The sequence below is a fragment of the Drosophila albomicans genome, chromosome 3, assembly GCF_009650485.2.
Source record: "Drosophila albomicans strain 15112-1751.03 chromosome 3, ASM965048v2, whole genome shotgun sequence".
Classification (NCBI taxonomy): domain Eukaryota; kingdom Metazoa; phylum Arthropoda; class Insecta; order Diptera; family Drosophilidae; genus Drosophila; species Drosophila albomicans.
The window spans coordinates 31,602,264-31,624,892 of record NC_047629.2 but is presented as its reverse complement, the minus strand read 5'-3'; the positions used below and the strand labels follow the sequence as shown (position 1 = coordinate 31,624,892).

Genomic DNA, 22,629 nt, shown 5'->3' with positions numbered 1-22,629 from the left:
AGTGTTCTTGAGCGTGCTCAACAGATATCGGTTATCGATTGTGGTCTTTTTTGCCGGTATGCACAACAATGTGACCATCGTTTTATATTGCAATAGTGCCATCGATGCCTGTGCACCTCTAATCAAATTAAATAAACAAACGAAATAAGTCGCCTGCATGTTTATCTCCTTAATTTAATGCTGTTAATAAATAAATTAGAAACAGCTGCATATGCAACAAGTGTATGTTTTAATTGAATAAGTTAACGAGGCTATTTAAGTGCAGCTGGAGTTTTTTAGTTCTCAGGCTTGATTAAATCTTACAAAAAACCGCGAGGAAGTTCCTGCATAAAAAAGCCGCAAAATGAAGTAAACAAATTATACATTTAAATTACTCTTCTTATAACTTATCTATTTGTACTTTTCCGTTTTTAGGCTCAGCGTTGATGGGCTGCTTGTCTATTTCCCCTATGAATACATCTATCCGGAGCAATATGCTTATATGCTGGAGCTCAAACGCAGTCTGGACGCCAAAGGACATTGTTTGCTGGAAATGCCCTCGGGCACAGGAAAAACAGCAACGTTGCTCTCCCTTATTGTTGCATACATGGTAGAGTATCCGGATCGAATACGCAAACTCATCTACTGTTCACGTACAGTGCCAGAAATTGAGAAAGTTATTGCCGAATTGCAAAATTTAATGGTGTATTATGAACGTCATTCGTCCGTTCAACCGGAGATGACGGGTTTGGTGCTTAGCTCGCGGAAGAATATGTGCATACATCCGGAGGTGAGCAAGGAGCGCGAGGGCAAGGCTGTGGATGGCAAATGCTATGGGTTGACCGCCAGTTACATACGAGAGCGTCATGAAATGGATGCAGAGATTCCTATTTGTAAGTTGTGAAAGCCGATATTGTATGTGTTACTATTCAACAGTATTCTTATAGGTCAGTACTACGAGGGCTTCACACTGGAGGGCAAGGAATCGACGCTCCCCGTTGGCATATACAGTATCGATGATCTGAAGGAATACGGGCGCTCTAGGAATTGGTGTCCATATTTCACGGCACGCTACGCTGTAAGTCGATGCAAATAGTTAGTTCAACCTAATAAAAACACATTTGCTCTATACAGATCGCCCATGCACACATTGTTGTCTACAGCTATCATTATCTGCTGGATCCGAAGATAGCACAGGTCGTGTCCAAAGAGATGAGCCGTGAATCCTGCGTGGTATTCGATGAAGCTCACAATATTGATAATGTCTGCATTGATTCCATGAGCGTCAAGATCAACAGACGCACAGTGGAGCGCAGCACCAATGCGCTCAATCAGCTAACAAAATTGGTGCAAGAGTAAGTGCAACTACTATTTCAATTGTATGTTTCTAATCATAATTATTACCTTCAGCATGCGTGATGAGGACACCAATCGTCTGAATGAGGAGTACCAGCGCATGGTACAGGGACTGAAGGATGCCAGCGTGCAGCGCGACACGGACATGATTCTGGCCAATCCTGTGCTTCCCACCGATGTGCTAACCGAAGTGGTGCCCGGCAACATACGAAATGCGGATCATTTTCTCAGTTTTTTGCGACGCTTCATCGAGTACATCAAAACGCGTTTACGTGTCCATCATGTGGTGCAAGAGTCACCAGCCGGTTTCCTCAAGGATGTCTCCTCCAAAATATGCATAGAGCGGAAGCCGTTGCGCTTCTGTGCCGAACGCTTGTCAAGTCTGCTGCGCACACTTGAAATCACCGACATGACAGAGTATGGTGCTCTCACGCTGGCAAGTTAGCTCATGTGCTCCATAACGAACCGATTTAATTATTTGATTCACTTGATTTGTAGATCACACACTTTGCCACATTGGTTTCCACGTACACCAAAGGTTTCACCATCATCATAGAGCCCTTTGATGACAAAACGCCAACAGTTTCCAATCCCATAATGCACTTTAGCTGCTTGGATTCCTCAATTGCCATGTCGCCAGTGTTTACGCGCTTCCAAACAGTGGTAATCACTTCGGGAACGCTGTCGCCCATGGACATGTATCCCAAGATTCTCGACTTTGATCCGGTTGTAATGAGCAGCTTTACCATGACGCTGGCGCGTCCATGTTTGTTGCCAATGGTATGATTAGCAAAATTCATTGCTTAGCGTGCAAACTAATCTTTGGCCTGCACATTCCAGATTGTATCGAAGGGCAACGATCAGGTGTCCATTTCATCCAAATTTGAGACGCGCGAGGACACCGCTGTCATTCGTAACTATGGCCAACTGTTAGTGGAGGTGGCCAAAACCGTACCCGATGGCATTGTGTGCTTCTTCACATCCTACTTGTACTTGGAGTCGGTGGTGGCTTCGTGGTATGATCAAGGAATTGTGGATACACTGTTACGTTATAAGCTGCTGTTCATAGAAACGCAGGACAATGCAGAGACAAGCTATGCGCTGATGAACTATGTTAAGGTGAGCGACCCATAGCAACAACTGATGCAATATATGGCTTCTTGTCTTGACACACATTCATGAATGATCTCGCTCTCGATCTCAATCTTCGTTTCTAGGCTTGTGATTGCGGTCGCGGCGCCGTCTTGTTGGCTGTGGCGCGTGGCAAGGTCTCCGAAGGTGTGGATTTCGATCATCATTATGGTCGCGCGGTGCTCATGTTCGGCATACCCTACGTTTACACGCAGTCGCGCATTCTCAAGGCGCGTCTCGACTACCTGCGCGATCAGTTTCAGATACGCGAGAATGACTTTTTGACCTTTGACGCCATGCGGCATGCTGCCCAATGCGTGGGTCGTGCTCTGCGTGGCAAAACCGACTACGGCATCATGATCTTTGCCGATAAACGCTTCTCACGCCAGGACAAACGCTCCCGCCTTCCCAAATGGATTCAGGAGCATCTGGTTGACAGCTTTTGCAATCTAAGCACTGAGGAGGCGGTGCAATTGGCACGTCGCTGGCTGCGACGCATGGCACAACCGTTTTCACGTGAGGATCAGCTGGGCATATCACTGTTGACGCTGGCGCAGCTGGAGAGCATGGAGCAGGAGAAACTGGAACGGCAGGCGCAGGGTAAACAAGGTGTCGGAGGTGAGGTCCAGGAGTTGTAAACAGATCGCAGATCGGAGATCGCGTGGTGCAGCAAAACCGGCTTCAAAATCGAGACTGTCGCCGGCTTCCTTCCGCAATGTTTATGTTTTTTGGGATTTTTTTCTTGATTTTCGACAGCGTCTGTATGAGAATAATTACAATAAAAAGCGATTTTGTTGCCAGCTAATGGCATTGAATGCCATTAAACGGAGCAGCAACAACAAATTGAAAAGTTCAAACATTTTGGCTCGTTTGTTGTTATTATCATTTGGCTTTGGCAAGCAGGCAGGCAAAAAACTGACGTAAATGCCTTATTAACTGTTAATTAATATTATTTATAATTTAGCGGTTTACTCATTCCCCCTGCAAAATGACTCAGTTGCTTTGGCCATACGTTCAAGGCGGGCTAAATCAAATGGGCGCGTTCACCAACGGCACCTAACTGAATGTAGGAAATTTTCCTATCGATAAACACAGAATTTTCCCAACGGCGCAATCGTTGTGTTTGGCGACATGAATTTGCAAATTTCAACATATGTATAAATATTGTGAAAAGCTAGATTAATATTTGAAACTGTGTAAATAGTCTGTTCAAAAAATATCGCCAATTTAGTAGATCTAATATATGGATTAACGGTCAAAAGTTCTTGCTATCGATAATAAAATGTTTGGTATTGTCGGCATAGATTAATCGACTTAAAACGTTTTCTTCCGTTGCATATTTGTAAGGCATATATGTACATATATGCAGGCTCGTCTTGATGTGTCGTAAATTAAATCTAATCCTAAATAAAGTAATTAAATGTGTGAACCGTGATGACCGTACACATGATTGCAAAAATCATTTAACCTGAAAGCCAATAAAAAAGCAATGCTGTCTATGAATATTTATTGCGGCTGACGCCAAATCTTAATGATGTGAACATAGGTTATCACCAATAAGCACATATTATGCACTTATTTTGATCATAATGTTAGCGACAGCTAAACGATTGTGTTTGTGTAATTAATCAATTAATTACGTACGAATTTTTAAGATGATTTTCGAGCTACTTTATAACGATGAGCAGCAGCTTCACCTGCTAATTTCCTGTAGTCTCGTCCTCGTGGAGCGGGAGCGTGCGCAAAAGCCGCGAGAAGCAGAGAGGCTGAATGGAGTGTGTGTGAGTGAGAGGGAGAAAAAGAGAGTGTATAGCGCAAAAGCTTTGCAATCTTACCGTACATATCCATACAAACATGTACATTTATATGTATGAAGAGTTGAATATATGTATGTGTACATAACTAACGGCCACGGCCAGTGCTCAGAGAGCAACAAGTAAGCAAAAAGTAACCGAATACAATTACAGTACAATAGCGCTAAAACGAATGCTGTCCATTCAATACAATAAGTATCGAGCTCAAAATCACATTTATAATGTAGTTAATTTAATGACTATAAATCAAGTAAACAGACAATTATATTATAATAAAAAAACATTACATTATTTTATTACTTCATAGTCACGACAGCGATTGTAATTGTGTACAATTACAATAGAACATTTCAGTTTACTGGTTCGCTTTGGCGATAACTTACTGTCACAGCAACAACATCAACGTTAAAAGGCAAGCGACCGCAAACACGACGCTGGCAGCGACGCTAGCAGCGACGTCGACGTCAACAGTTGTGTCTCTCGTTGAACAAGAACTTTCGATTTTTCATAATAAAAAGGTTACAACTAAATCTCTGGCCGTTTAGTCGGGTGAAGCAAATAAAAGCGGAACGCGCGCGCATTAACGTTCAACCAATAAAACTTAAATAAATAAATGCATAAGCAGTAAAAGTAACAATTTTACAAAACAAATTGTGTACAGCCTATAAATAATAGTTAATTCGCACGTTATTTAGTCTTTTAGTTTAGCATTGATTATACGCGCTAGTAAACCAAATTTAATCCACATAAACTAATAATTCGTACTTGTATCCTGTTAAATTAAATCAAATTCAACAAAATGAAACCTCAAGCTAATGAACAAAATGGCAGCACTCAAAATGGCGACATCGCCACGGATGCTGCCAGCGTCGCCATGGATGCTGCCGCGATCGTGCCAACGGCAGCAGCAGCCGCTGCGACAGCGACGGCGTCAGCTACAGCTGTCGCCAGCGCTGGCGCCGTCGTTCCTGCCAAAAGTAGTCAACAGTTGAAACTGGAAATGCTGAACATGGGCAACGGAAACGGTAAGTGCGACAATGACTCATGTAAATTCATCTGGAAAGGATTGTGCAAAGCAATATCTTCCTGCTTCCTGAATCGCAAGCTTACCTAAAAGGTCATTGCTATGGTTAAGGAATTGTGATCACTAAATAAAGCTGCCTGCTACAAGTGCGTTTAAGAGAAAAAGGGATTCTTATCGCAGGCTGGCAGCTACAAATATGTACGTAGTATATCAGCAGGAAAATTCTGTTCGCTGAGTGATCACAGCAGGCTTGCATAAGCTGCGTGCTCGTGTCAAGAATAAAGGGAATGTACAATAATTTGACTCATGCATGATTCACATGCTCTCGCATTTAAATCTCTTTCTGATTATCTGTAACAAAAGTCCCTCAAAAATCATTAATATTTGCTGTAGATATTTACAATTGCAAGACGTCACATAGTTTAGTTTTATATTCATGTATGTGGTAACATTAAACCTGAACACGTTTTAATGCAATAATCTTAGCGCATTTCATCACACAGCTTGACTCAGATTCGCCTATTGACCCTCTAGGTATAGCTCTGATTTCCGGCGAATAAAGAGCTGGCCAATATGCACATAAACCGCAATATGAAAACTCAAATTTCTGCCGAAACAACCAAAGCATATATAGAACGATAACCACACAATGGCATATCAAAATAAAATTAAAAAAAGACATAAAAATAGAGACGGACATAATGGTAATCGACTTATTGACATTGACATTGAAGTATTGCTTGACTTGGCTTGGCTTGGCTTGGTTTGGCTTAATGCAGATCGGCAGATTCAACGCAACGAGAGCGTTATGGGTATATGAGCTTTTTTGGCTTTGGACAATTTGTACAAGTAGTATTTGAGCATTAAACTCCTCTCGTCTCGTCAATGAATCCGGTATTTGGCAGCGGCGAGGCGGGAGTGCGGCCCGAGGCTAGACCTGTACTACTTTTTGAAGGTTAAAATCGTTTAATTGGACGCTCTGCTGTGAGTACCACCAACAACAACCACAGTAACAAGCTGCCGTTTAAAACGGTTTAGATTTGTCGGTTTTCATTTTGATTTTTTTTTTTTTTTCGTCTTTTGATTTCGGTTTGAGTCAGTTTCTATCTCTGTTTCTTTCATGCTTCACATTTGAGCGATCGCGGTCAATAAAAAATCCATCGAAGTAGCCAAGACAACGTCAAGAACTTGCCACTTGCGAATTCAAAGTTATTAAGTTCTCATAACATATCGTTCTTCACATTTCGCTTTTGGAGTCTAGAAATTCTTCCTTCAAAATCTTATCTAAAATCAGATTGTAGTTGGCGATTCATTCTTCGTAGAATTCTGTAATGCGTAATTGTTTCAAAGAGAATAATAAAAAAAAAAAAACCATAGACACACACCTGCCCTGTGAAAAATGTTAATGATGACTTACCTTACTTAATTGCATTGCATTGCATGCTGACGATATTTGCCAACAGGTTGGCCTGAGCCCCGTGTCGCCCCCTCAGTCCAGTTGTAATCATATAATGCACTTATTTGTGGCATTTATTGCGGATACTCATAGATTAATTCGCAATACAAATAGTTCACTAAATGACTATGCTTATGATATATTAAAGGGGCCTTGTATTGAGGCAACACTGTACTGTACTTTTATACAATCTAGGCAAATCTAATGTCGATCTCATCTGCAGCTGGCTGTTAACAGTTTATTCATATTAATTACAGGGTAGAGGGCATTCCAATTTTGTCATTTTATATGCAACTCGGGTGCCTCATAAAGCAAATTTACACTCTTATGCCCTGATGAAAAAAAAAAAACAATTTTAAGTATTACAAATATTTTATCTTAATTAAATAACTGTGAAAGCATTAAAAAATAATTGGGAGTAATAATGAAATATATAATTTTCAAAGTATCCAATTTAAAAACAATTATTCTATACTTGCTTATTAATCTTTTATTAAATTCATTTTTCAAAATCCATATTTATAATTTGTATGAGTTGCTTTCAATTCCAAAAAATTCAAGTTATATTTAGTATATCTTAATAAAAAACGAAACGGCAAGGGCATTTGATCTTCGGCTTATCGAAGGTGACCTTACTTTCATGCTGTACTTTTTTTTTACCAGTAAATGTATATGTTGAATAACTGAGCTTGAGCTAGAGCTATGTCGCAGTATCAAACGCTCACTGAAGGCAATCCTAAAACGAAAATGAAATCATTCCATTTGAAATCGCATACAAAGTTCGATGAGATTAGCATGCCGAGAGATTCGGGATGCATAAATTGACTAGACGCGATGACTTTGGGTTCATTGACATGTCCGGGGGACACTTTCGACATCATTCTAAGCGAAGCAAATGGAATGCCAAAAGCCACACAAGTTTCAGAAGTTGGCTTTGGGTATGGGAAGTTTTTCAGAGGCTTCCCATCTAATAAACTATTATTTTTATTCAACTCTAGCAATATTTATGCAGACTTAGTTAAGGGTTTTGGGCATCCAACCCTTTGCATCATAGAAAATTCCAAAACTGCGAAAGCATTTCAATTTCTCTACATGATTGTCTCCTCCTCCAGCATGTACTCGGTGAGATCGCCAGATCCTGATAATAGAGTAACTGGTACACGATTCATTTGGGCCACCTGCTGACTGGGCCAGACCATCACATCCGCACAGTTGGTCAGAACCATGACGTTGGTGTTCTGAGTCGGAGTGCAGGGCAATTTCGAGGTACGCTCAAAGTCGCAGCTATTCGCCTTCCTCCGGAAGCGAAACTTGATGGGCTGCGAGCTATCCATGACTGTCTCCTCATCGAAGTAGGGCGGTGGGCCACGGTTGTAGACTGGGTTGGTGGTAGCAGGTTTTGTCAGCTGTAGAGATGCGGGTTAGGATGATAGTTAGAATGATCAACAGCAGAGATACCGAAGATGACGCACCTCTTCTAGCACCACAGAAGTCTTCAAGCGTCGACAAGGATCACAAAAATCGATATTTTGATCTGCCCCTGGCGTTGAGCTGGCACAGGGATCTGGTGGCGGTGGCGTTGCCTGATTGCCACCGTTGCTATTCTTCTTTTTATCCTGGGCGGTATTATTGTAAGCTTCGCTTCGCTCTTGGCATTGTCGCAGAAAGTCTTCCTCGATGTCGATCAGTCGCTTCACGGCACAATCCCGTTTCAGGAAATTCTTAATCACCGACAAGTCGCGTGGCACGGCGCCAATGACATCAAAGTCGTCACAGCGGAGCTTAATGCGATGAGCCATGCTGGAAAAGGAAATGTTTTGGAATTTTGTCAGTGCGGGGCGGTTGTGCTCGGTTGTGTACTGAGTGCTATTTGAATGACTTTCAAGTTACTGTTGAGTGCTGGCGCTGGGGTAAACAGAGAGCACTGAGAACAGAGAACTGAAACTGTAACTGTTTAAATCGAAAAACAAACATCAGTCAAAGAACAAGTTAGAAAGCTGCCGTTGAGAGTACGCGACGCTGAGATACCCGCTACAGATTTTTATATTTACATATTAGCAATTTGCTAAACCTATGCGCTTTGTTGTTTAGTGTTATTTAGTTTTTCTGGCTCTTATAATCTTAGCGCTCTAAGTAGATTGTTAAGAACGGATAATTATTTAGTGGAATTCGAATTGTGTCCAACTCTCTTAGCAATTTACTATATATTGCTTTAGACAGATCGTCGTGAGTAGAACTTTATCTGCATTTTTTCCCTTGATCAAGCTTAGTCTCTATAGAATATATCGAATTGAATTGTCTTTTTCTACCTTAGCCATTTAATTTGCCTAATTTTAGCCTTATAAAGTTATTTTTTGACTAACTTGCACTAGAGCTCTATCTGCTTTGTTATTGCCCTCAAATTTGAAGAATTTAGACATATTTTTAAAAATATACAACATGTATTAACTTCAGCAGTTTCAGTTGTTTGCTCTTCAACGAAGTTATGATACCCTTTTAGCCCATGCTTAACGGGTATAAACAAAGAACTAACCTTGACCAGAGTTTCGAGTTGGCGCCACAAACAGTCACACACCACCACACCTGCCACCCGCCCCTCAAACGCCGCCCACAATCAGCAACAAGTTCGAAAGCCCAAGCCGCAATGACACAGTTTGGCAAGCACTGGAGCTACCAAACTGTAGGCATGCGCAAAAGCCGCAAACGAATTTGTTTGTACGTCGTTCGCTTGGTCGTCTTGTGTTCGTGTGCTGCACGAAAGCTCGCTCAAAGCTTTGCTTGAAGTTCTTATTAGCAACGCTGAGCCAAAGCGTCAGTCAGTTGCCCCCAGCATTTCATAACGCAAACACGCTGCAAACTTAAAAGCAAAAACAAAACCAAATCAAAAAAAAACGTCTTCGTATTGTTTTCAATTCAATTTTGTGTATTTATAATTTTTGGCAAAACAAACAAACAAAGTTAAACAGTCATAATGAGTTTCACACGACAACTCTCCGAGATGAGCGCCAGCGAACTGAACGATGCCATCGATGATACGAATTTCCCACAGGCTCACATCCTGTCGCGTGGTCGCAACAACAGCGTCTGCTCAACAAGTAGCACCTCGGGCACCTCCTCGCTGGCAGCAGCCAACGATGATGTGGCCAACGGTTCGGCAGCAACAGGCCAAAGCACAGTCCAAGCAACAGCAACAGGCACAACTGCAGCTGGAGGTGATGAAGTTGCTCCCAGTGGTCCGGTGCGACCTAGGCTGATACTGAAGAGCAACTCGAGCATTGTGGAAAACGATGGTACACAACCGATAACACCAATGACACCTCGCACATCGACGACGCCAGGTAGTGGTGTGAAGGCGGCATAGGGTTGCCTAGGCGGCATAGGGTTGTGCATCTTTAGGTTGAACACTTGTAACCCCAATTTTAATTAGTCTAGTGCCCCCGCCAATCGGCAATTAACGGCGCCCGACACCCGACGTCCGACATTTGGGAAAGCGTCGTCTAGTTAGCGGGAGCTGATACCAGAAGCATTTAAGATGTCAACAGTTCAATTGAGATTTGATTTGGAATCGATTTGATTCCAATCGATTTTAGATTCTACTTGATTTCAGTATTATTATTTTTTATTTCTTATTTATGTTTTCACTATTTTCAATCATCCCGAATGCTAGAGAGCTCGGGTCACGCCAGGGTTGCCCGCTTATCGCTAATAGTCGAGCCTCGCACTGAATAGTTTGGTTTTATTATTATACGAAATATATATTTTTTATTTTGATTACAGGGCATGAGAACTGCACTTTCCATCACGATTTGGAGCTGGACCACAAGCCGCCAACGCGGGAGGCATTGTTGCCCGATATGGCGCGCTCTTATCGTCTGCTCTTGGGCGGCCTCGGCGAGAATCCCGATCGTCAGGGTCTGATCAAGACACCGGAGCGTGCGGCAAAGGCAATGCTGTACTTCACCAAGGGCTACGATCAGAATCTGGAGGGTAAGTTCCACTCACACACTCAATCAATTAACACCTGTTGAGTTCAGTTAAGTTGTCTCTGCTGCTGTTGTCAATTAGCAAAACAGGTCAGCGATCCATCCTGTCAATATATGCGTCATGCATCGGGGGCTTCCAAGGGGGGCATTTCCCATAACAACTCCAAACTAGTTTAGTTTGACAATGAATCACAGGTTTCGGTTAGAGATACACGAAATTGAAGTAATCACTTACCGGGTGCATTGCTCTAATTGCGGTCAGCTTGAGGTCTATTTAGGGGGGCGAGCATGATAATCGCTGATCCGTTATATATGGTAGACTAAGTAATGCTACACTTAGACGTACCGCAGATCGAGCAAGAGCTTTTAAGTGCAATGCACTGAGCTTTTGGGTCAATGTTTGTTATATAGTCGAGCAGTTCTGAAGGGTTTCTCCATTCTAATAAGTATTATCTGATCTGTTGTTTCAGCTTAGCGGTTTATTTTTGTTCTGTTGTTAAGTGTATTGCAAGTATGCAGACCGGTTCTAAGTCTAGATCAGGTTCTAAGATTCATTAAAAAAATACAAATAAAATTCTCGCAAAGTCACAATCACATTCAAATTGACCAACAGTCGTAACAACAACAAGATAACGAAAGTAATTTGCCTCGAACTCGATAAATACATTTTGGCTTAGCTAGTTTCATACACGCATGCATATTTAATTAATGGACAGAATCCCCCAAACACAACATGACTTGCGTTAAATTCACAAGAAATACAGCTTCAACTGAGTTGACATTGAATATTTTTGTTGCTTGGTAAATTGCCAGGAAACGCACTTAAGCTTTTAACACCGTAACCGACTGTAAAATGGGGGAGGCAGACAGAGAGAGCGAGCGAAATAAAGATAGAGAGAGAGAGAGAGGGGGAGAAAGAGTTCTGCTGTGGGCGTCAAGTGGGCGTAGCACTTGAAGCTTCGTGTGAGAGGAGTGTGCAAAAGTCACAAGAGCAGCGAGCATTTAAAGCTGAAGAAGTGAAAGCTCAAGCTCTTAAAGAATGGCCAACAACAAGTGGCGCTAACAAACGCATACACATACATTCACAGCCATTCACACACACGTCCATTAATAGTCAAGTGGAAAACTTCAACTTAAGATTCAGTTATGCCACTGCATTTCATTGAGCAAATAAATCTAGCATCAAATGTGCCACAAACACACATAAATCAAAGAGCTTCATTGTGTGTGTCAGAGATTAGCATTAATAAATTTCCCTTTTTATGCAGATGTACTAAACGGTGCCGTTTTCGACGAGGATCATGATGAAATGGTCGTGGTCAAGGATATTGAAATGTTTTCCATGTGTGAACATCACTTGGTGCCATTCTATGGCAAAGTGTCCATTGGATATTTGCCATGCAATAAGATTCTAGGACTTAGCAAACTGGCTCGGTAAGTGATATGAAAAATAATAATATAACGATTGTTGTTAAATAATTTTCGTCTACTTGTATAGCATTGTGGAGATTTTCTCGCGTCGTTTGCAAGTGCAAGAGCGATTGACCAAGCAAATTGCCGTCGCTGTGACACAAGCAGTGCAGCCAGCAGGAGTCGCTGTAGTTGTCGAGGGCGTGTAAGTAGAAAACATTAAAAAAAAAGTATTTTGCATCGGCCGGGAATCGAACCCGGGCCGCCCGCGTGGCAGGCGAGCATTCTACCACTGAACCACCGATGCTTGTGTTGAAAGATGAGCTAAAGTTGCTTTTATGCTAGCACAAATTGTTTGGCAACGAATGAAGTTTTGTCAATTTCATTGCTCTAATCTTATTATCATAAAAACAAAAACTAATATATCTCGTTTGGGTTTTTTTGTTTTGTTAATTAATTACAGACACATGTGCATGGTAATGCGTGGCGTGCAGAAAATCAATAGCAAAACTGTCACTTCGACTATGCTGGGCGTATTCCGCGATGATCCAAAGACGCGCGAGGAGTTCCTAAACCTAGTCAATAGCAAATAAAGGCATTATTTTTTGACTTGTTTAATAAATTGTTGAAATTTTAGTTTCGTTTAGCTAAATATGCAAAAAGAAAAGAGAAAACCCCATATAAAAACATTCGAAAGCATCGCTATTTCTGGTGTCGGTAGTTTAATATACATACTTACGTTTGTTCATATTCAAAGCAAATAATGGCACACACAATATATAATATTTTTATATATATACATAAATACGAACTAAGGGAACAACTAATGAGACAAACATCATTGCAAACCGTTTAGGGAATTTACAATTAGGCTTAAAATAAAATGAATATTACGAATATACATAAAAATAACCATATGTTAATATGTTTGTACTTATAAAAACAAAATTAGTTATCAAATCGAATCGTTCAAAATGCTTGTTGTTATATACAATATACTTAATATATGCTTACAAAACAAATATTTTAATTATATCAGGATTCAAAACAAAATGTATATTTTAAAATTGAAAACAAAAACAAATGCTCGTCGTTATACAAATGTTGTTTCTTGCACTAATTAGAAAACTGCTATGTATACAATAAAAATAAATATTTAAATATTGTTGAAGGCAATTGTGTTTTAATTTAAAATAAATAATGATTTTTAACACACAAATATAAATATATTTTACAGAATATGGTACAATAAAAATGTAAACAAAAAGATTTCAATTTTTTGATGTATCTATCACAAAAAAAAAATAGAAAATACTTAATGTTCTGCAGAATAGCAAGGAAAAAAAGTTATTCAACTGTATAACTGTGACCCCGACGTGAATCGAACACGCAACCTTCTGATCTGGAGTCAGACGCGCTACCGTTGCGCCACGGAGTCCTTGCAGGATGGTTAACCAAATGTTCTATAAATGACAAAAGCAACCCTCTTCGCGTATCGACGGAATTGTCCTTGTTGCTAGATACAACTCAAAATATACAGCACCAAAGCGAGTAAGATGAAGCTTACTTTTTTGGTTATTCTTAACAAATAAAATGTTATAGAAAAAGGAGTAATGAATCTCTCAAGATACCAGAATTTAAATATGCGTAATTATTCATGGAATGTTTGTGTATTTGCAATGGAAACATTTGTAAAAAGTGGTTAAAGAAATGTTTAGTTCCTATTTTAAGCAGTTCATTGTATGAAATTACAACTACTTATTTATTTGTTTCGTACAATTAAACTTAATTAGTACATCGAACAAATAGCTGTGATTTTAACTTTGGCGTATATAAAATCAACAAAATGCATACATTTTTTGTACAAAAGAAAACTAGAAACTAGATCGATTGGAATGTTAATGTGTAAGTGTGTGTATGTGTTGCACAATCTTAGAACTGAGAAGGGAAAATCTAAATGAATAATATATATAGATGTATACTTATAAATTGCATTTATTTTACAAATTGTACGGCATTAAGGCTGCATCTGTGCTCTAATAGTTAACCATCCAATGGTGTGCCCAAATAGACCATTGACACCTCAGTATTACCATAGACAGCAGATACCGTAGGATAAAGCTTCTTGTCTGGCAAGCCTGCAAGTGAATGCATTAACACATATTCTCTGTCTATCTCTCTCAAATGTATCTTACCTCTAAACGCTACGCCCAGAAACTCGTAGTTCTTCTCAAACGATAGAGTATTATCATCGCAGTCAAGTATGACGCGAATGCGTTCGCCAACCTGATATTTGGGTGCATTATTTAAAAGCGGGTAACTGCCCTGCATATCGCCGTTGTGCAACAGATGGTTCTCAACCAGGTTCCAGCCCCAGCTTTGATCATCGGAGCCTAGTAACGCCACATAGCCATGGCACTGCAATAACGCCTCCTTGGTGGAAATGCCAATGACAGCTACTGTGCCTAGTGGTCCCTCCCAAATCACTTCCCAAGCATGTCGCCCTTGTCGGAATCCAATTTTACCCCGCGCCGCATCCGTACTTTGTGCCACTGGATTGCTGTTATGGAACCAACGGTAACCAAGGGTTATAATCAAAAAAAGAATGACAACAAAATGCATATTATACATACCGATGCAAAGTAAATCCATTGGGCTTAATGTAGACATTGCGTGAGCAATCGTTGGGACTCCATGCATGCAGATAGGCTCGCAGTTTCGTCTTGTATGTGGACACCGATGAAAGGAGCTCAGACTTTACCGACTCCTTGGGCAGTTTGCGTAGACAGTGCCATCGCCATACATCGCTATTCTCATCGTTGAGGAAGTGATACCAACTTTTGCAAACTTGCGAACATCGACTCAAGTCATTAAGCTCTAGATATGAGAATATTGACTCTAATACATTGTAATTGCACAGCGGGTCGACCATTTTGTTGTTGTAGTTTTAACGCTTAAAATCGTGGCGCTACACAGAACTCAGCAGGCAATATGTGTGACTGAAGGCTTTAAGCTGCTTTTAATTTCCTATATTGGCATTAACTTTTCACAGAGGGTGTAATTAAATACCTGTTTTGTCATTTTATATTATGAATTCATATGTTTTATACGATACTATTTGGCAAAAACAGCACAGTGAAGGTTGTGAAACATCGATGACATTATCGTATCGATGTATTCTAAACTGTTTTAAAACATCGATTTTTCTTACCTGCGATGTTTTTTGCAGCCAAATAATATTAAAATACCATCTGACCATCTGCGCTTCAATTTTTTTTCTGCCTTCATAAAAAATTAAATTAATATTAAACTAATTCCTGAACCTTTTTGGTGTTATTAAAGAATATTCTTACTACAAATCAGACGTCTGTTAAAATTCCAATTGACGAAAAGATACGAAATCGAAAGAGAAACGGTTCAAACATACAGCGAGAGCACTTTGTTTGTCTTCAGTATTTTTATAAAGTCCAAACAAAAATATTATGCCGTTTAAAGAAATTTAAATATTTTAAATGATCATCCTTTTTTCTATTTCGGAAAACTTGCCCCCATAAACCACAAATATTTTAGTGGAACTTTACTTTCTAAAAATCCCTATGCCTAAAGCAGTCAAATGATTAAAGCATATGCTTCTCAATTTATTTATATAAAATTTAAGCAAAACAACTATTAATGTGTTCGTGATGTAGTTGTAAGGGCCCATGAACTAGTTTAATTTATTCAAGTTATCGATAAACTGTTATATTGTCCACAGTAACAGATGTGTTGCAATATTGGTGCCATGTTGAGATTCAGATGAGGCAACGATAACAGCCATTGTTTGTTTACATTTTTGTCCAGTTCTGGATAACGACGTATAGATCAACCATTCATTAATGGGTTTCAGGCTATCGATGAAGTGAGCTCAATACTATTATAGAGTAATAGTGAGAAACAAAGTAAGTATTTGACTATAAAAACTAGAATGACAAAATATACAATTAAATTGAAAAGTTAAGATTAATATTAATTAAAAAAAAAAATAAAATAATGTATAACAACAACTATTTACCATGACTTTTTAAATGAACTTTTTATAATTAACTTTCAATGTAGTCTTTTAAAGTATTTAAAAGCTAATTTAAAGATCTTATTTCAAGTATTCAAGAACATTACCTATTATCTATTTTGTTATTGGCGCTAACAATTATTAATATAACAATTTTATGCGCCGCTACCCTCTGGCGTTATACAGCACTGCATACGATTGATGCGTAAATTTGGCGCGCCGACCAATCAGCTGATAAACGCGGTGTCTGCCATTTCGCTCGCACCCGTACGCTGGTCGTTTTCGTAGTCGTTGTCTTCGTCGTCGTCGAAAAAACCTACGACTTGGATGGAAATTTTATGCATATCGTGCAGCGATTAAAACGAAAAACAATTTTATTTCAAACAGTGCATCAGAAAGAGGAAAATTTCTCGATCCTTTTGCAAAAAAGTACATGAAAATCGCCACATTTTAAGTGCACGAAAAACGCGATTGAAAACCCGCATTAATTTCGTTTCGTGTGTGTGTGACATGAAAAAAATGCGCTGCTGCTGCTGGAAACAAAAAATGCGCTCGCCATTTTGACTCGGAACAATATCCAAAAAATTTTTCACTTGCCTATAATACAAAATATGTACTTTGGAATAACGAGTCAGCAAATGCAAGTACCCCCAAATCTGAATAGATTTGTTGTGAAGTGTTGTGCAAAGAATAATTAATACACGTGTTACAAATTGTGCACCGAAAAAATACGGAATAAAATCGTAGGCCGCGCCACACACAAATACATGTGCACTTGCATACACACAGATACATAAATACACATACACGTTGCGGCTACGTGAGACTTTTGGCGGCGTCTAAGTGTGCGTTTTTTCCCCCCAAAGAAGCGCAATCACAACAACAACAAGAGGAACAGCAACAATAGTATCAGAAAAAAAGGTAGTCGTAGTAGGTGCCTTTTTGTTACCTGTGCTGGAGTTGAGGGTGCGGGGCACCTTGCAGCAACAACGTCGACGTCAATACACCTGTCTCGATAAAAAATAAAAAGAGAGTATACAGCATACTACAGTGGTATCAATAACAGGTCGGGACGACTGAAAATGGCGCATAACTCCTCGGCCACAAATCAAACGAGCAGCTCGATTAAGACAGAAGAAGTCAACTATTTCTTTCAGGATGAACACGGTAAGTGGAATGAAGTGTGGGGCAGGTGGCCAGATGCTACGCACAATAGCCAATTTTTGAGTTAATGAATGCGTAACATACATATTTTTATTTTTATCGCTGCTTGGTCACACACAAATGTCATAGGTATGTGTGAGTGTGTGCATTTACAATAGAAGTATAATGGGGGCGTAAGGGGGAGAGCTACTACTAACTTGCATGCTCGAACAACACTGGCGCGTAAACGCCATCTTTTTCTTTTTTCGGTTTCCTTTTACATACAATATTTATCGCTTAATACGCTTTAAGCGCGCACACAACGCCGAGGCAAACCATCGGCAGCAACAGCAACAGCAAAAACAACAACAACAACGACGACTACTACGACTACGACTACACAGCAACACGTCAAAAAACAAATAATACAAAATAAAATCAAGTAAAATCGGTTGCTCTTGTCTGCTCTGCTTGCTCTCTGCTCTGCTGCTGCTTGCTGCCAATATATACACTCACACTTAAACCTACAGACACATATATTTATAAATGCGCATGTATTTGTGCATTCAAGCATGTGTGTGTTTGTGTGGTTGACAGAGCGCCAACTGGGCGAACGTCGGCGTGGCTGTTGTCGCTGCTGCCCGGCAGCGTACATACACACGCTCACACTTACAAATACTTCATACAGTATTCGTCGAGTACATCTACAAGATACTTCTACTTCGATAATACTGTTTCGCTTCTTCTTCGTTTTTTATCCTCAAACAGCTGATAGCAGCGCTGCCATTGCTCTGCCAGCTCAGCCGATGTCAAATGCACATATTTTTGATTCTTGTCCATAATAAATCATTAATTTAAATATGATATAAAACCTATCAAAGTGTGGCTAATACACTGGCGAAGTAGAATAACGAAAACTGCGTGACATTTTGCAATGTGTTACAAAAAGCTGGGCACACACACACACACATACTTAAGCGTGCACAATCACAGATACATTACAAACTCTCACATACACACGCACACAGCGGAACGTTCGTGTAGATAGAAAAAAAAGTTAAAGCCCAAAATGGGCAAACACCAAACATGTGTAGCAGCGGCTGCGCAGCTGACGGAGACGTCGGCGCCGACAGAGCTGTTTTGTTGTTATTGCCGCTCTGTTGACCATCTTACAGACGAACGATATGCGCGTGTGTGTGTGAGCGTGTGCTGTTTGTATGAATGAGTGAGCAGCGGCGACGTCAACGTCGACAGCAGACCGGCTAACCGGCCTGCAAGGCTGACTGCAGAGCATGTTTGACAGCAGTTAGGCTCTGACTCATTTGTAGGTGTGTGAGTGTGTGGCAGTAATGTGTGTGTGTGCTATTAGTTGATATTTTTAGTTTTGTTGGACCCTTTTTTTTGGTTTGCGGTTTTCCTGTTATAAACATAAATATACTTATTTGCATACACAACACCAGTGTATCTTATTTGGTCAGCTTGTCGTAATGTAATAATTATGCAAATGTTTAAGCAGCAGGTGAATGATTAGCATACATTTGAAAAAAATGTAAAAATCCTCCTCAAATAATTGCTTAGAGAAAAGCCGGTTCCACAACAGGGTTGTATTTATTGTGAGCAGCAAGATCGCGATACATATCGAATAGGTTGCTTTCTATCCACAAACATACAAATGAATTATGCATGTGGGGGTGGAACGCGTGATGATCACGTGCGCGTAGTTGCCACTTTGTAATAATAATAAATGTGCATCCTTGCCAGACGAGCACATTTTGGCCATTCGCACCCACCCCATGTCAAGCATTGCGCTTCACGCGTTGCTGCTGCTGTTGTTATTGCTGTTTTGTTTTGCGCGCTACGCTTTCGTTTCCCACCAACAGCAAAGCCCGACAGAGACGGCGACTGCGCTGCATGCATGCATGTACGACTTTGTGTGTGTGTGCGTGTATGCATTTCAATTGAAGCAACCCAGTAGAACTTTCAAGCATGAAAATCGTACTTACACATGCACACAACAATTCGTTCGTCTTTCTTTGGGGTTTTGTTTATGACGAGACTTGCTGTGTTCAGTCGGCCTTAAGCCTTGCCGTGACAACACGTGGAGGCGATTTTCCGATGTAATTCAACTGCACAATGAAGTAATGAAAATAAACGCCATTTGCAGGACAAATCGCCAAAATGTTAAAGCCGGTGCAAGTGAAGCAAATGCAAAACATGGATCATCCAAAGTCTAGCGTGGTTTTCCCCAGCAGCTCGGCCCGTAATGGTGGGGGAGGTGGAGGCAACAATTCTGGCAGTGGTATTGGTAATGTGGGTCGCATGGGCGCCTTCAGTCAGACGGTAAGTTAAATTGATGATAAATAGACGTAATATCGTAGTTATCTAATTGCATCTTGAACTGTAGCAGAGCACAACGAATCAGAATCAGGGACAATTTATACGACTACAAGACCGCAGCTATATTACAATTCCAAAAAACGAAAGTAAGACAATAATAACAAACATTATATTCATATTTAAATTAATTACTTTGTTTGATTGTATTTTTTGGGTAACGCAGATGCTTCATATGCCACAGCTGTGTCAGCCCAGAAAAGCGGCGCTGCTGGAGGGGGAGGAGACATGAACGATGGGGTAAGCAAACAGACAGACAGATAGACAACAAGCATGCGTGCTCTCGATTCTCGAAAGAATCTATTGTAATCATTTTTGTATTTATATTTGAAATTGCAGATAAAGAGTGCGAGATATGAGAAGTATACACCAAATAATGCCATGAAAATGAAATCGAAACTGTAAGTTGTGGAATTGTAGAAGATTAAATAGTGAAATTTAATGGATTTCCTCATTATTTCGTTGTAGGCACTCCATACAGAGCAGTCCCATGCATACAATGTCCGCCTCTTCATCGTCCGTGCAAAGGAAACGAAAGCCAGATAAGGCGGGCAAAGGTCTGCGTCACTTTTCGATGAAGGTGTGCGAAAAGGTGCAGGAGAAGGGCAAGACCACCTACAACGAAGTTGCGGATGATTTGGTTAACGAGGAACTGAAGAATTCATATGATACCAACTGTGATCAAAAGAATATCCGGCGTCGTGTCTACGATGCACTCAACGTACTGATGGCAATCAATGTCATTTCCAAAGACAAAAAGGAAATACGTTGGATTGGCTTGCCTGCCAACTCAGCCGAGGTACAGCTCTCCCAATTCATTCTATTTCATAACATATTTCAATTGTGTTTGTTTACATCATAGCAATTTCTGGCTTTAGAGGAAGAAAACAATAGACGCCGCGAAATCATCAAGAAAAAACAAGAAACATTGCGTGAACTGGTCTTACAGAATGTGGCGTTCAAGGGTCTTGTGGAGCGAAACAAACGGGCCGAGAGCCAAGGTGTGGTGCCATCTCCAAATTCATCCATTCAGCTGCCGTTCATCATTGTGAATACGCACAAATCGACCAAGATCAATTGCAGTGTCACCAACGACAAGTATGTGGACAATTCGACAGCTGTTTCTACTTTGATAATAAACTCTTGAATTCTTTTGTAGATCCGAATACATATTTAAGTTCGACAACGCATTCGAAATGCACGATGACATCGCGGTCTTGAAGCGTATGGGACTCCCGCTGGGTACGATATAATTATACATATATATTTTGTTATTCTCAGTAGATTTAATATAAATTTCGGCATTTGTCTTACAGGTTTGGATAAGGGCGAATGCACGGCAGAGAATATTGAACGCATCAAGGCCTGGGTGCCTCCAAATATGGGCAAATATGTTGAAGGTGAGAATTGCAGTTATTAATTAACGAATTTTTGAATGTAACTGAAATCATCGTTATAGCCTACGGGACTGGCAAGGTAATAGATCCGCTGTACGATTCAGATGGCGAAGACAACGACTACAATTCGTACCTCGAATCAAACAATGAGTCTCAAAGCTTTGTACAAAACTCGCAGCATACCACCGATGTCGAATACAAATTGGAGTTGGACGATGATGAGCTCGAGGATGACATCGATTGAGCTGATGATTATCGTGACGCGGATGATGATGATGATGATGATGCGGATGTTGATTATGATGCGGACATGTCGTGGTCATGGGCGGCGGGTTCCAATGCGGATGCTGGGGATGTCAACAGCGGCTACGCAGAGGATACATTTAGTTTCACTTTTATTAACGCTTTGTTGGGATTGCCACGCCCATTCGGTTAGATTGGCACATTTCTTTCATTTGTCGTTTTCTAAACACACACACACAAGCATTACACAGCTTTCGATTATGTTTGTTTCTCAATGAGACTTGATTAAACTATATATACATAAGTATAAAATATTTAATACTATATATATGCGCATATGTATATTGCCATATATATAGGTATTCATGGCGTTTGTATTTTTGAAGTTAATTTTTAAGCGCAAAACAATTTAAATTAATGTTCTACTTAAGCTACAAAAACCATTGTATTTTAGTGAAAATATACAAAACAAACAAAAGTCTTCTTTTTTAGTTGTTAACACGATTGCTCCGTCAACAAAATGCAAAAGATGTAAACAAACAAATGTTCTCTTAAAATGTTCATCTTGAATTTTGTAAATGCAGCGTTGCAGCAAACATTAAGAATTCTATTCTGTACTGTACACACCAAATCTTGAAAAAATGACAGCAATAAAGAATGCAAATATTTTTAGAGCGACAAACGCTGCAGTTCAAACTGTAGACGAAATGCATATGAAATATGTTAATTTGCCTAATATTAACCACGACTTAAGTTTAATACTATATATGACTAAAAAAAAAACCCGTTGTTTCACCTTTTCAAAAATGAAATGAAATTCTCAAGAAATCGTTCAGTTAGAAAAAACAAATATATTTATATAAAAAGCTCTATATATATACACAAACATACATATACATACCTACAAATAAATGCAAAAATAATCAACCTACCTATTTAGTAATAACAACTATTAAAATGCATCGATATAAATTCTAGAATTTATATTTATATAATATTGAAATTACTTCATATGGAAACAAAGTAAAGAAAAACAAATTAGTAGAAAGTGACAAAAATGTACATTTAAGAGTCGAGCAAGTAGTTGTGTAATAAATTTAAAATACATATTTCATTTTGAAAATGGGATTACCGACAAAGAGCAAATACAAAACGGATAAAACATACAACAAACAAAAATCCAAGTAAATATAGGTAATAAAGTGAATACATATTGTATAATATGATTTAAAAAAAGTAAAATTTGAACGC

At 39.8% G+C, this 22,629-nt stretch overlaps 5 protein-coding genes and 2 non-coding genes across 12 annotated transcripts; 3 read left to right on the top strand and 4 right to left on the bottom strand.

The window, feature by feature from the left end:
* The first annotated feature begins 104 nt into the window (after window positions 1-104).
* LOC117572683 (general transcription and DNA repair factor IIH helicase subunit XPD) lies at window positions 105-3,317 on the top strand. Of its 2 annotated transcripts, XM_052005961.1 has the most exons (9): window positions 105-222; window positions 280-348; window positions 415-872; window positions 927-1,057; window positions 1,114-1,334; window positions 1,390-1,771; window positions 1,834-2,115; window positions 2,176-2,454; window positions 2,553-3,317. In XM_052005961.1, the coding sequence occupies exons 2-9, from the start codon at window positions 344-346 to the stop codon at window positions 3,102-3,104; spliced, it is 2,310 nt and encodes a 769-aa protein (XP_051861921.1). In that variant the 5' UTR covers window positions 105-222; window positions 280-343; the 3' UTR covers window positions 3,105-3,317. The 2 variants fall into 2 exon arrangements, with proteins under 2 accessions (XP_051861921.1, XP_034111611.1); XM_034255720.2 differs by having other exon boundaries at window positions 112-348.
* A 1,499-nt stretch (window positions 3,318-4,816) lies between these two features.
* LOC117569693 (GTP cyclohydrolase 1) lies at window positions 4,817-13,102 on the top strand. 4 transcript variants are annotated; one of them, XM_034250951.2, is made up of 5 exons: window positions 4,817-5,305; window positions 10,538-10,747; window positions 12,012-12,177; window positions 12,242-12,358; window positions 12,617-13,102. In XM_034250951.2, exons 1-5 carry the CDS (start codon window positions 5,080-5,082, stop codon window positions 12,744-12,746), a joined length of 849 nt encoding a protein of 282 aa, XP_034106842.1. In that variant the 5' UTR covers window positions 4,817-5,079; the 3' UTR covers window positions 12,747-13,102. The 4 variants fall into 4 exon arrangements, with proteins under 4 accessions (XP_034106842.1, XP_034106839.1, XP_034106841.1 ...); XM_034250948.2 differs by lacking the exon at window positions 4,817-5,305 and adding an exon at window positions 9,579-10,101; XM_034250950.2 differs by lacking the exon at window positions 4,817-5,305 and adding an exon at window positions 9,580-10,050.
* On the bottom strand, window positions 7,691-8,640 carry LOC117569694 (uncharacterized). The gene is made up of 2 exons (XM_034250952.2): window positions 8,233-8,640; window positions 7,691-8,166 (listed from the first exon to the last, which is right to left on the bottom strand). The coding sequence occupies exons 1-2, from the start codon at window positions 8,557-8,559 to the stop codon at window positions 7,849-7,851; spliced, it is 645 nt and encodes a 214-aa protein (XP_034106843.1). The 5' UTR covers window positions 8,560-8,640; the 3' UTR covers window positions 7,691-7,848.
* On the bottom strand, window positions 12,390-12,460 carry Trnag-gcc (transfer RNA glycine (anticodon GCC)). The gene has a single exon. It is a non-coding gene; the product is annotated as a tRNA-Gly (tRNA).
* Window positions 13,103-13,519: 417 nt separating the features above from the next.
* Trnaw-cca (transfer RNA tryptophan (anticodon CCA)) lies at window positions 13,520-13,591 on the bottom strand. The gene has a single exon. It is a non-coding gene; the product is annotated as a tRNA-Trp (tRNA).
* Window positions 13,592-14,130: 539 nt separating this feature from the next.
* Window positions 14,131-15,305, bottom strand: LOC117570914 (F-box/SPRY domain-containing protein 1). Its single transcript, XM_034252822.2, has 3 exons — window positions 14,787-15,305; window positions 14,349-14,713; window positions 14,131-14,291 (listed from the first exon to the last, which is right to left on the bottom strand). The coding sequence occupies exons 1-3, from the start codon at window positions 15,083-15,085 to the stop codon at window positions 14,197-14,199; spliced, it is 759 nt and encodes a 252-aa protein (XP_034108713.1). The 5' UTR covers window positions 15,086-15,305; the 3' UTR covers window positions 14,131-14,196.
* Window positions 15,306-16,456: 1,151 nt separating this feature from the next.
* LOC117572121 (transcription factor Dp) lies at window positions 16,457-22,591 on the top strand. 2 transcript variants are annotated; one of them, XM_034254747.2, is made up of 10 exons: window positions 16,457-17,368; window positions 19,509-19,684; window positions 19,752-19,827; window positions 19,905-19,978; window positions 20,078-20,139; window positions 20,207-20,537; window positions 20,601-20,836; window positions 20,898-20,980; window positions 21,055-21,138; window positions 21,198-22,591. In XM_034254747.2, exons 1-10 carry the CDS (start codon window positions 17,284-17,286, stop codon window positions 21,377-21,379), a joined length of 1,389 nt encoding a protein of 462 aa, XP_034110638.1. In that variant the 5' UTR covers window positions 16,457-17,283; the 3' UTR covers window positions 21,380-22,591. The 2 variants fall into 2 exon arrangements, with proteins under 2 accessions (XP_034110638.1, XP_034110637.1); XM_034254746.2 differs by having other exon boundaries at window positions 16,459-17,368; window positions 19,749-19,827; window positions 21,198-22,590.
* The last annotated feature ends 38 nt before the right edge of the window (window positions 22,592-22,629 follow it).